The 12,099-nt window shown below is 35.2% G+C and overlaps 1 protein-coding gene across 3 annotated transcripts; it reads right to left on the bottom strand.

Annotated features, from left to right (window-relative positions):
• Positions 1-1,152: 1,152 nt before the first annotated feature.
• Positions 1,153-9,353, bottom strand: LOC141587093 (urea-proton symporter DUR3). Of its 3 annotated transcripts, XM_074408515.1 has the most exons (12): positions 9,189-9,353; positions 8,424-8,515; positions 7,037-7,205; positions 5,386-5,656; positions 4,931-5,038; positions 4,725-4,820; positions 4,281-4,363; positions 3,875-4,095; positions 3,192-3,454; positions 2,862-3,100; positions 1,817-2,466; positions 1,153-1,726 (listed from the first exon to the last, which is right to left on the bottom strand). In XM_074408515.1, exons 4-12 carry the CDS (start codon positions 5,557-5,559, stop codon positions 1,395-1,397), a joined length of 2,166 nt encoding a protein of 721 aa, XP_074264616.1. In that variant the 5' UTR covers positions 5,560-5,656; positions 7,037-7,205; positions 8,424-8,515; positions 9,189-9,353; the 3' UTR covers positions 1,153-1,394. The 3 variants fall into 3 exon arrangements, with proteins under 3 accessions (XP_074264616.1, XP_074264615.1, XP_074264617.1); XM_074408514.1 differs by lacking the exon at positions 8,424-8,515; XM_074408516.1 differs by lacking the exon at positions 8,424-8,515 and having other exon boundaries at positions 5,386-5,648.
• Positions 9,354-12,099: the final 2,746 nt, after the last annotated feature.

The following is a 12,099-nucleotide window of genomic DNA, read 5'->3' as shown; positions in this document are numbered from 1 at the left end:
TATTTCAAGAGCTTGTTCAAGAGGCATCAACTCAATAAACAAATCTATCGATGCGGCTTTCGATTGACACACTTGCCCACATAGCTTTCAAACTACGATCATTATTCAAGGATAGTACTTTGTAACCTCTTACACTTGGGAATTTCATTTTGATATTAAGCTCATTTTTTTTATCTACCTCTAAAGACTCATATATTTCACTCTTGAGCTCATTGAGACTAATATTACTATTAATAATAACAAAGCTTTCACAACCACCCTTATAACGAATATCTTCACCATTTACCACTATTTCACCATTCCACCAACAAGTTAATGGGTAATTATTTATCTCCGTTGTAAGGAATTATAGTAAACTATTAATTTGACAAAGAAAACTACTAATTTGAACAAGTAAAATTCTAAACTAAGCTAAAACGAAAATAATAAATTAAGCACAAAATCAACTCAAATTAAACAACAATGCTAAATCACAATAGAATAATTAGTACCTTTAGATGAATTAGGTTGATGGAGAGTAATTGATTGAAAGAAATTTCGTAGAAATTGAGTGAGAAATTGGGTTTTTCAAGCACTTAGGGTTTGTGTTTCAATTTGGGATTTTTTCGATTTTATCGGTATAAGAGGAGAGTGATGAGTGTTCAACGTTTTTATTATATAGTAGATTTAGCCGCTACCTTTCCTAGCGGCTTCTCCCCTTCCCGTTTTTTTATATAGCAAACTGAGTAAGCCGCTACCTTTCCCAGCGGCTTTACTCTTTTTTCCTATGAAAATTCCCAAACCCATCAATCCAGTAGCTATCCTAAAATTGAACTTACTACAACAGATAAAGCCGCCAGCTTCCCCAACGGCTCTACCCCTTCCCCATTCTTTTTTAAACTACATCAGTTATTGGGAATTTGGAAGATCAAAATTGGGTAAAGCCACCATGTTTGTTAGCGACTTTGTTGAAAAACTGGGAAAAAAATAAAAAGTGATGACGTGGACACATTGGACCAAAATAGTTTCAAACCGACCCAAAATCCCCTAATTAGTTTGCTAATTAACCCCAATTAACCAAAAAATTCCTAAAATGACACTCAATAAATAGTTTATTAAATTCCATTTAAAAAAACTCTGCAAGGGATCCAAACACGTTTCCTGTATGCTGTATGTAGCAAGCCCTCCTCTTGAAGTTGATTACTTATTTTCAAACGTGAACTCAATTCCCAGAATCATATTATCCCAAATATATAATCACAAAACAACGACCTTGATTGCAAAACAGTGAAATTTGGAAGCCAAACACTTAATATAAAAACACCCATAAAACTAATCCTGCACAATTTGTTATAATGTTCCCTGCCCCTTCAAAAACTAAGCAGTGGCAGGAAATACAATTAATCATTTATCTTTCATGCAACAAATCTTTCTGCTTCAGGTTCTGCAACTATAGTCGAGTGATCCGGTTGAGCTTCATCCGACAGATCTTTCTTTTTCCCCTTTTCTTTCTCGATCAAGTATAACCTTTCTGCGTCAGGTACTGCAAGTATAATCGACTGCAACTTTGTATCCATATCTTCAAGCTTTTCGTTTAGTATATCGTTAGTAAACATGCCTGCCAGCACACTAGTAATTGTGTCCCAGCTTTCCATCAATGGCATTGCTATAATAATGGCTGATCCTATAGTTCCCCATACTATAGCAATCACAGCCCAAAGTGTGAAGTAACCCTTGCTAAAAACACCTGCATTACGGAAAATTGTACCCCATATAATATAATTTAAAACTATGAGTAAATTGAATTTCAAAATTGGAAGAAGACAAGTGTTCTTACGTGCAGGGAGACTGAGTATAGGCCAGAGTATAACAATCACAGCAGTCAAACCAAGACCCCATTTGAGAATCCACGACTTAGCCGCCTTCAATTTCTCCTCGGCAAACTCTTCATAAGGAAGGTCGCTTACATCCTTCTCAACAGTTGTGATCTTCTTAGTGGTGTCCCATTCATAATTTTGAGGATTTAAGATGCTACAAACAATGTGAATAGCTCCTCCACTGAGTATTGACACCAAATTCCCCACCAACATTGGTCCATCTCTACCTGTGGTGTCCAAATCCACCCTTCCATACATGATTTTTGTCACGACCAACCACGAAACGACACCTAAGATGCAGCCAATGATACTCCCTAGGATGGCGCCTACAGCATTTGCCTTCCTCCAAAGGAGCAAGAATGCAATGGGCATAACTGCTGACCCAATGATGCATCCCATCGCTTCGTACATCCAACCTAAGGAAATCCCTGCCTTGTTTAACATCACTGCTAATATTCCCATCAAGCACCCAAACCCTAAGATAACAATTTTTGATACTTTGAGGATTTGCTTCCCTGTTGCTTCTGGGTTTATGTAGATTCTATATATGTCGTAGGTGCATAGTGATGAGACTGCTATAAGCTCCGCGGATCCAGCAGATGTTACGGCCCTGCGAAGATATTTTACTGTTAGGATATCACATGTGCAGAAATATGCATTTCACATTAATAGACTTTGAGCGTGTAGACTGCATTTAACCTATTGTCAATTGGTTTTAGAACGGAGTCTGTTTTGATATGCATAAGGAGACTAATTAGAAGTCACAATTAAACTGGCAGACAATGCAATTCTCAAGTCATTCGACTCTTTATTTTCCAATATAAGGGTAAGGTTGCGTACATTCTACCCTCAACCCCACCACATTAAGTTCTATTTTTTTTAGCCATTTGAAGTAAACTCTATCAACTCTACTTGAAGGGCACTTTGGAGGATGCTATCCCCTAATGATTCAAGATTTAAATATATACGACAAAAAGAACGTTTTGATTATTGGCTATTACTTACATGAACAGCATAGTGAGCAGCAGAACAGATCCAGCTGAGCCCATCAAAGCAATGGCAGTGGCAGGAGGAACGAGGCCATGACTAGCTTCAGACGCAGTTATAGGCAAATCTAATGCAAGTGCTCCGAGTCCAAGTGCCGTTGCCAATGAAAAAGGCACTGCAAACCAGACTAAACCACCCAACAAATAGCCTTTGTGTGTTGATGAAGGCCTTGCAGCTATTGCACTGACCCAATATCCCTATTAAGTTTCAATGAAATGACAGTTAAAAATCCAGGTGAATAGAGACAACAGTAAAATTGATTGTGTATTGAAAAAGATGGAACCCTACATTGTCAACAAAGACAGTCCCGAAGTTCCCAACAATGTTGATGATTCCGAAAATAAATCCTCCAGAGCTCAACATTGTCAGGTAAGATCCCTTGAAATTCCCATCTACTGGACCACAAGACTGTCCTAAATGTGAAATCGGCTCTGTACATATTCTTGATCTGGCTGCGATTTCTTTTAGACGGTCATACACCAAAGACGGGCTACCAAGTTCACTGTTCGCCGCGTAAACTAGGAACACAAATATGACTAGGACCACATGCACTGCATCAAGATCCCAAAAGCATAGCAGAACTTAGATAAATGCATGAAAAAAAGAGCAAAAAAATTGGGTAAAGCCATCCATCCTATAGCAAAAAGTTTGTGTAAAGCCGGTCTATTGCGGCTATACTTAATTATAAAAGCATTAATAAATATTTTATCGCCTATTGTCTATTTCATATCATGTTAAATGAAATCTAGTTAGAATAATAAACACATCTCGGGCAGTACAAGATGGTCGGACGAGATTTAAAACTATGAGTGGGAGTACTCATGACTTGAGTTGAAACCTGTCGGAAGCAAAAACTACAGTTTCATCTTTCAAGCAAACAATTTACCTGAAACGTTCAAACCTCTAATCTTATCATAGGATGGTATTACCTAGATCTAAAAATAAAAAAAACATATGCAGTGATTATGTACCTATAACAGAATGTATATAGCTCGCAAGAAATGTGGCTTTCAGGCCTCCTGCAAGAGTGTAAACAACAACTCCAAGGGGTATTAGGAAGCTAGCAGCATATATGTTTACTCCTGTGAGTGCATTTACAACAGCAGAACCACCAAGGAGGAGCATGGCAGTAACGATGATGTTTGTGATAAAGCAGAAGATAAGAAACACGATGTGTGCGGACGTTCCCCATCTGACAGTTGAGAATGAGAAATTTCAGGAGTTAATAATTGATAAACTGGTATAAACAGAATATTATTTCATGAAAAATTAAAACATTATCACATGAACTTCAAAAGTAACCCAAATGAAAAACTTAACCGCCAATTACAAGGGTTTAATTCTGAAGTTCTTACATGCTAAGTTCAGATTGTATACCTAGCTTTGACAATCTCGCAGACTGTATGAGCATGAGGAGCTTTTCTCTTGATCTCTATTGCAATTATCCCGAACAAAATGATCTGTAAATATTGTAATCATAAAGATACTGCAGTGTATGGATTTGGTACAATTCTCCATTTCAAATGGACTGAAAAGTTCACTATCCTTTGGGTTTGGAGCATGATTCAGTTAAACAAAATGACTCGTTAAACTGGCCTTATTTCTAGTACTGGAGAGTAGCTATACCAGAGGATGAAATTCTTCATGAAATTATCATTATGCATAACTAGAAAACAGATTCTCTTTGTTTTCTAAAGTACCAATAAGGCTCGCATATCTGACCCCTTACCTCGCTTAAGGCAAAATATCTCGAGATACTGGAGTAATGACGTTGTTAGGGTTGTACAAGAAAAAGAAAAGATAAAATAAGGTAAAACATGCCTGAATTGTAGCTCCACTGGCATACCACAAAGGACCGCTCACACCATATTTCCAAGCTACATTTGAACTTTGCAAGATTGTGGCTGCCCATGTCCACTACAGAAATCGACATTCAACATCAAGGGATTAATTTCTTTTCTTTTTTAACCCGAAAACATCAATTGTAAGTAAAAAGATTGAAACTGATATGAATGTGTCACTGTTACCTGTGATACAATAACACTGGCAATGAGCCCTGTTTTCACTGATCTCCCAGCAGTATTAAACCATTCAGAAGTGTGCCGAGAGCCAACATATCGTTTCTCCAGCCATACCTAACAAGGTAACAGGGTCATCAGTACTTAGAAGACTCAAATGAATATACAGCTTTACAATACACATAAACATTACCTTGTTAATCAGTTATTGTAACTCAGGACCGGACCATTAAGTAGCAATCATTGCAGTACTGATTTATTTCGTCAAGAAAGTTATATAGCAGGGTACTGTTGCGGTGTTTCCCCCACCCCTTACCCAGACAACTAAGTCTATCATCAGACCCGACAACTAAGTTTATCATCAGACCGTCTCAACATTATGGCTTAATGACCGATATTCGGCCACGACTTACTAATCAAACATATAACAGAAAAGAAATAAAAGGAAAGCTGGAAAGGCATACCAGAAAAGAGGTGAAGACAGCAAAGAAAGCACCAAAACCCAAAATAACAGAGTAACCAACACCTTGATTAAGCACTGGTTTACCACCAAAGAAACTAGCCTGTCTCACACAACTTCCTCCTTCATTGGTGTAGTACTTTCCTGCATACCCAAATGGAGGACACTGCATATCCATCCTTTACTTATCCCAAAAAATATTTCCTGCCACCCACTTTATGGTAGAGTATTTTTTTGGTACACCCTCTTGATTGTTTTCTGTATTCACTAAATAACTGTGGTACCATAAGCTATTTATACAAGTTGTCTAAGGGAAACTCAAACTCGTATCATTTGGTGACGTTAATTATAAAACGGTTTTACAATTAAACAATGTAAATTATTTAAGTAAAATACACTTAGTTTTAGAATAACACTTGTATAAGACGGTTTTACACAATAATTTGCATTATTTTACTTATGATTGCAATAATATGATTGGAGGGAGTGAAGTCAGGCGTTGACTATGACAAGCAAGTATACATTTTTCTTGTGTGGGGTAGAATCTTTTTGTCTTGTTATCAGTGAGGACTGAGGAGTCTAAAGATACTTTATTAGTTACGTGTTATGACAGAAATGATACTACTTTTCAAACACTTACAGTTTTGGCAGTTTGTTAGGACTAAGAGATTCATGACATACATGGAATCTGGAGATTCTAAATCGGGAGATTCCCTTCCTTGACTTTTGAATCTCATTTGTTAATTGTTTATTTTTTCTACTGTAATTTATTCTGTTGAAAGAGTATAGTTTGTTCAGCATCATCAGTGACATCAAAATTCCTAGCAGAATATATATTTCTAATAAATCAACTAATTAAAAAGTTACTAAATAATTGTTTTTTAGAACAATTCGCAGATATTAAGAAAATAATAGACGACTAATTTACTATTAATGGCAAAAGTCCGAATGTGAAGCTTGGCTAATGTTAAGACCCATGTTGTTCGGTTCTTAGAAACAAATAAATTTAGCAAACTGATGTAAATAATATAAACAAATAAATTTTTCACCCCAAACAATCAAACAAGTTTATTCTCATTTCCAACGAACCCAAAGACCCATGTTGTTCGGTTCTTATTATCATCCATGCTTTACAAAAATGATTTATGTTTTTTTTAATGTGAAGCCGTTAACTAATACAATTTTCAACGCAATTTTCATTTTGGGTTACCTAGACCCTCTTTATGTTTGCAACATAGGGGTAAGGATGTGGGTCTACATACATCTAAGCCCACTTACCATGCAATTTACGGGAGAGGGCAATGGTAAGGTAATTAACCAAGTCCACCACACTGAAACATGACTGTTCTATAAAGATTTTGAAGATAATCACAACTGCAATTTACCTTGTTTGGAGGCAAAATTTGCCCCACTTTAGGACTTTAGGCCGCAACGGTCGGTCCCTCAACAATGACGAAAGCTGGGGATTTGGGATAATTTGGTTGTGTAACAACTAAACAATTTTATTTTTTGTAAGATGCTCAATATTTAATCAAAACCATCCTGGCCTTCAAACTCTAGCAAGGGGAAGGCAGCCTATAACTACAGTTACTAGGACTCGAGTAAAAAAATAGCTTTCAGAAAATGAGATTATGAACTTTTATTAAGAGGGTTACCCCAAATTTACTCTGGCTTTATATCTTGGTCGTGAAGCGGCTTCATAAAGGCTTTGAAAACCACATATTGAATCGATATCGGCCACATTTATGGTGCACCATATTTACTCTAATCTCAGAAACTGTAAAAAGATGCTGTAATGAATCTTTCAATCTGTGCAGAAGTATCCTGTGAAATAGACAAGAAAACAACAGCATCAGCATAAACTTGAAGTAGTTTCTTACTTGTTTGGAACAATCACAGTTGACCTTGGAACAAATGTATAATATTTGAAACAAGTTGACATGTTGCACCAAAAGAAACAAGTTGATCTGTAAGACAGCTTCCAAGGTCAAGTCCTCATCAACACAGCTATCAAAACAAGTCTTACCATTGAATGTCCCTTTCTTGATTATGTAACATGACGGCAATACTACAGGCCTACAATTAGACGATAACAAAGAGCAAGCAATATAGAAAAGGAACATATTTGCTTACAAGTGTACTGTAAATGTTAGATTTTGAGAATGTCTTCATTTGAGACGGATCTCAGGATACAACCAAAAGTCTGTACGGTATAGTCTATAACTGGCTTGCGAATCAAGTCAAGTCTTTCCTATTATGGGCCTTGGTTTTCTATAGAAGCTAAACTAACTGCTAGAGTATATCTTTTTCACAGCTTCTATTTCCTCTCTACTTTTGCTTGCTAAACATCCTATCCTTGTGCTTTATTAAGCAGTTGTACAATATAAGTCTGTGGTGATAGTTTAAGGAGTCATTTTGCTCTATTTCACCCAGGGTTATTGCATTCGCTCGGGCACCCTATCTACGAATCGCAAATCGATATCTTTGTGTTAATGAGTCGTTGCTCCATTAGAAATGGCGTTGACTCGTCATTAGACCGACATGTCTAAATTAAAGAATAGAGGAACTCTCTTACATAGTACGGAGTAATGGAAATGGACTGTTTGTTTCTACATACCGAAATCTTTAATATTGCAACATAATGCAGAGAAAGGTCATTACATGGTGTACATTATGAGGTATCTTTTCAACACTATTCACAATTAAGGTTCTCATATGACATGCTCATAATAAGATTATCAGGAGACTAATCCAGATACTAACGAATAGACCCTAAATTCAGGCATGAGTTTGGTTTTCACTTCAAGAGGGTAAGTCAAGACCTCTCGTCAACCATTGACAGATCCTTCAGCAGCCATAAATGACTGCCAGATCTGTTATTTTTAACAAGAAAGAAGAGCAAGGCAGAGAAGCAAGTGCAATAAAGGATACTCCGTGTATTTTTTTGCACTTGAAAGTGAAAGATCAGTACACAGACAACTGGAAATTAAAAATAAAACAATGAAAGAATCACAGAGAGGAGAAATTTGTCGTATACGCGACCTTTCATTATCCGGACACCACTGGTTTATTGCTACTGCATTATTTCATTTGTATGAAAAACAGTTTTATTACTGTCAAACAGAAACACCTCCCTGCACAACACCGCCTTACCTCATCATTTGTACAAGACACAAGAATAGAAAGACGAAGGACCACCTTATGAGCAAGTATAACATAAGGGGGTCAAAAGCATTAACAACATCAAAAGCATTCAAGTATAAACCCCATTAGAAAAGTGTTTCGTGTCAACCAGAACCTCCCCGAGTATACATCCCTATTCAACACGAGATTGCTTGCCAAAACACCACTTTAAAGTTTTAATTTCTCGTCTCCATTTAACTTTGGTGGTCAAACGATGTCGAATTTGACTGATAGTTTCGCATCATACACAATAGTTACAAGTTACAATTTTCAAAATTGATAATCCGAACATTTTTGTTTCTACATATATTTGGACTACAAATTAGTGACAGCGTTGACACTGGTTGACTTAAGTTTTGCCCAAATCACGGCATTGTAACATTTAAACAAACCCCGCCACAGCACTGAGTTTCTAAATGTTAGGGCTTTCTGACAAAAAAAAAAGGCAACTACTTAAGTTTTGCCCAAAACACAGCATCATGAGTACATTCATCGAATATTCACTCTGTAATGATTCAAAATAACAAAATTAAGGAAGCACTTAAACATTACATTAGCACATCATAATTCTTTAAATAAGTATCCCAAAAAAAAAATGCAAAGAAAGGTCATAGCATAGTGTACCTGATGAGATACGTTTTCAATATTGTTCACAATTATTCAATTAAGGTTCTCAATGAGTTACTTAACTAAAATGCCATATTAGGTTGTTTGTGAGATGATTGTCTCATCTCACTTTCGTGCTGCTCCAGTGTAATATGGGTTACATTTTTAATTGAAACTAGTTTAACGGGAGTTCTCTAACTCTTCATTAATGAAGTATATGTTTGTTCATATAAATTTTTTTACTATTTTTTATAGTGGCTTGGTATATACATTATTCTGTGATTTTTTATATTATAATTTAGAGTAAATTAGATTTTACTCCCTTTTGAAATACGTTTTGCTAAAATTACTCCCTTTTAAAACCATTTGCTAAAGTTACTCTCATATCTTTACCTCAGGCAAGAAATTGCTCCCAAAACCCAACTCAGGCCTAATATTCCGTATTTTTTTGAATTTATGACCAGTTTGCCCCTGAAATCCCTTCACCATGTTACATTCCTTTCTTATCCTCACATCACCCACTACGCCGCTCATCGTCACCCACCAAAAGGCTTGCTGTCACCCACCACAAACGCTGCTCAGCATCACCCATCATCGTTGTCTAGTTAATGAACTGCAGCGATTTCCCACCCTGGGAAAACGAATGGATGATGTTATTAATAGCAGTTCAGAAAGGGAATGACTCGCAAAATCTGAAATTTTCCGTCAATTTTGGGGACATTGTTGATGGGTTTTGCCCAAAAGATCAGTCTTTTAGTGCTATAAAGATTGCTTTCGAGTTTCAGAAGTTCAATGGTCCCGCATATCAACAAAATCTAAATTTTTCCGTCAACTTTGGTGACATTGTTGATGGGTTTTGCCCAAAGATCAGTCTCTTAGTGCTACAAAGAAGATTGCTTTCGAGTTTCAGAAATTCAATGGTCCCGCGTATCATATAATTGGACATATAATCGAAATGGAGGTATGATTGTAGCAGCCTTATCAAAGTCAATAGTATGAGTGAGGAAGGAGGGAGGGTAACTGGCGGAAAAGAGGTGGCGGTTGGATTGTACAGGGCACGAAGTGGATAACGGCTGTAAGGCGCCACAACAACCACAGAGGCGTGTGGACAGGAAATCGATGCATAAAGGTGAAGGGATTTCAGGGGCAAATTGGTCATGAAAATAGAGAAAAGGCGGAAAAATTCAAAAAAAGACGGAATATTAGGCCTGAGTTGGGTTTTGGGAACAATTTCTTGCCTGAGGTGAAGTTAAGGGAGTAATTTTAGCAAATTGTTTTAAAAGGGAGTAATTTTAGCAAAACGTGTTTCAAAAGGGAGTAAAATCTAAATTACTCTATAATTTATTATTCTGTTATTCTCATTAGTCTTTATTAAAATTATGATATTATAAAAAAAAATAAGTAATATTAACCATAGTTACATTTTTTAAGTTTGACGATAACGGTGATATCTAAGAATTAAAATATTTTTTCACTCATTTCCTCTAAAACATTGTAACGTTTTATCAAATAAAATCAATTTGAATGAGATGGGTATAATAAACAAAATAATAGTCAAACTACAAAGAACATATAGATCTACCCTTTTAACCAACTTCATAAAAAATATAGAGAATATTATATTTACACTAAACTTGCTTTAGTCAATATTTGTAATTTGTTGTTAATATCAATCCCAACAAACTCACTACACATTAAGAATTATAATTATATTTAAAACATGCAAAACAGTCTATCAATACTAAAAAATTGAAACTAAAAAACTAAAGTTACAATTTGGTTACGTTAGGGTTTCCTCCATCAATGTTTGACCTCCCTTTGCCGATAGTTTTATTCGATCATCGATGATCTCAACTGTCTTCATCAACATTCAACAATGCCAAAAACGACGAACTATACAATACAAAAACTTGTTGGATTCTTCTTTTTTTCTTCTACTTCCCTCTTATCTCTTCATTTCTCACTCATTTGATTCGAACTCACCACAAAGCAAAGATATGAAAAGTTTTGAAAATCAAATGATATAAAAAGGTGAAAATGAACAAACTTTTCTGTTTTTTTTTTTTTTTGCTAGGAATGTGATAAACTTCGTATTAGTTGATCTTCTTTTATAAGTGAAATTTATTAAATTGATTTTATAATTGTAGAATATGAGAAAATTGGCATTGAAGAAGGTGATATTGTGATTAATTAAGTGGAAAAACGCTTAGAAGATGAATGATTAGTATATTAATTACTTTGCCTTTTCATATCTTATTTTTACCATTTTAAAAAATATGAATTTTCCATAAATAAATGAATGTGTGAATTTTAAGTAGTTTGGTTTCTGAAAAGATAAGTTTCACAATTAAAGAGGAAAAAATAATATTTCTAACCAGTACTTCACAAATACTACTATACATCCAGTTGTATAATAAGCATTGTACAACCCTATACATTAATCCGAGCTTATGTGTAATTTTTATGAGTTTTGTAAGAGTTTATTTTTTTATGTTTAAGTGTGTGAGTTCAAAAACTTTACAGCATAGCTCAAATTCTTTTAAACAAAACTCGAAAACTTTAGTACACAGCTCGGATTCTACATCATACAACTGCATACAACAGGTTGTATAATCTACTCATTGCCAATACTTCATTACATGAAAATCAATTTAAAAAATTAGTATGAAGAACCTTAATCGATTCATTAACATGTTTTATTACAAAAAATTCAATTAAAATGTCAATTAACTGTATGAAACTTGAATGCGAAATTGTATAGCTTACATCACTTTTGGAATTATTTAACTCATGAAGTAATTAATATATATACAATTAATTTAAGAATAATGATGATATAATGACATTTTTGTACAAAATTATAGTAAATTTTACGTATATGTGAAATGGTTAGTTTAGTAATTTTATATGTTTGTAAGGTGCAATCACA

Source organism: Silene latifolia, chromosome 6 (genome assembly GCF_048544455.1).
Source record: "Silene latifolia isolate original U9 population chromosome 6, ASM4854445v1, whole genome shotgun sequence".
Lineage (NCBI taxonomy): Eukaryota > Viridiplantae > Streptophyta > Magnoliopsida > Caryophyllales > Caryophyllaceae > Silene > Silene latifolia.
Note: the sequence above shows the minus strand (reverse complement) of the source record. Positions and strands in the feature narration are given on the sequence as shown.

Coding starts and splice junctions, on each gene's coding strand:
- LOC141587093 (XM_074408515.1), bottom strand. CDS start 5,559: ATGGATATGCAGTGTCCTCCATTTGGGTATGCAGGAAAGTACTACACC. Junction 5,039..5,385: donor CTGTCTTCACCTCTTTTCTG/GTATGCCTTTCC, acceptor TTACCTTGTTAG/GTATGGCTGGAGAAACGATA. Junction 3,455..3,874: donor CTATATACATTCTGTTATAG/GTACATAATCAC, acceptor ATCTTGATGCAG/TGCATGTGGTCCTAGTCATA.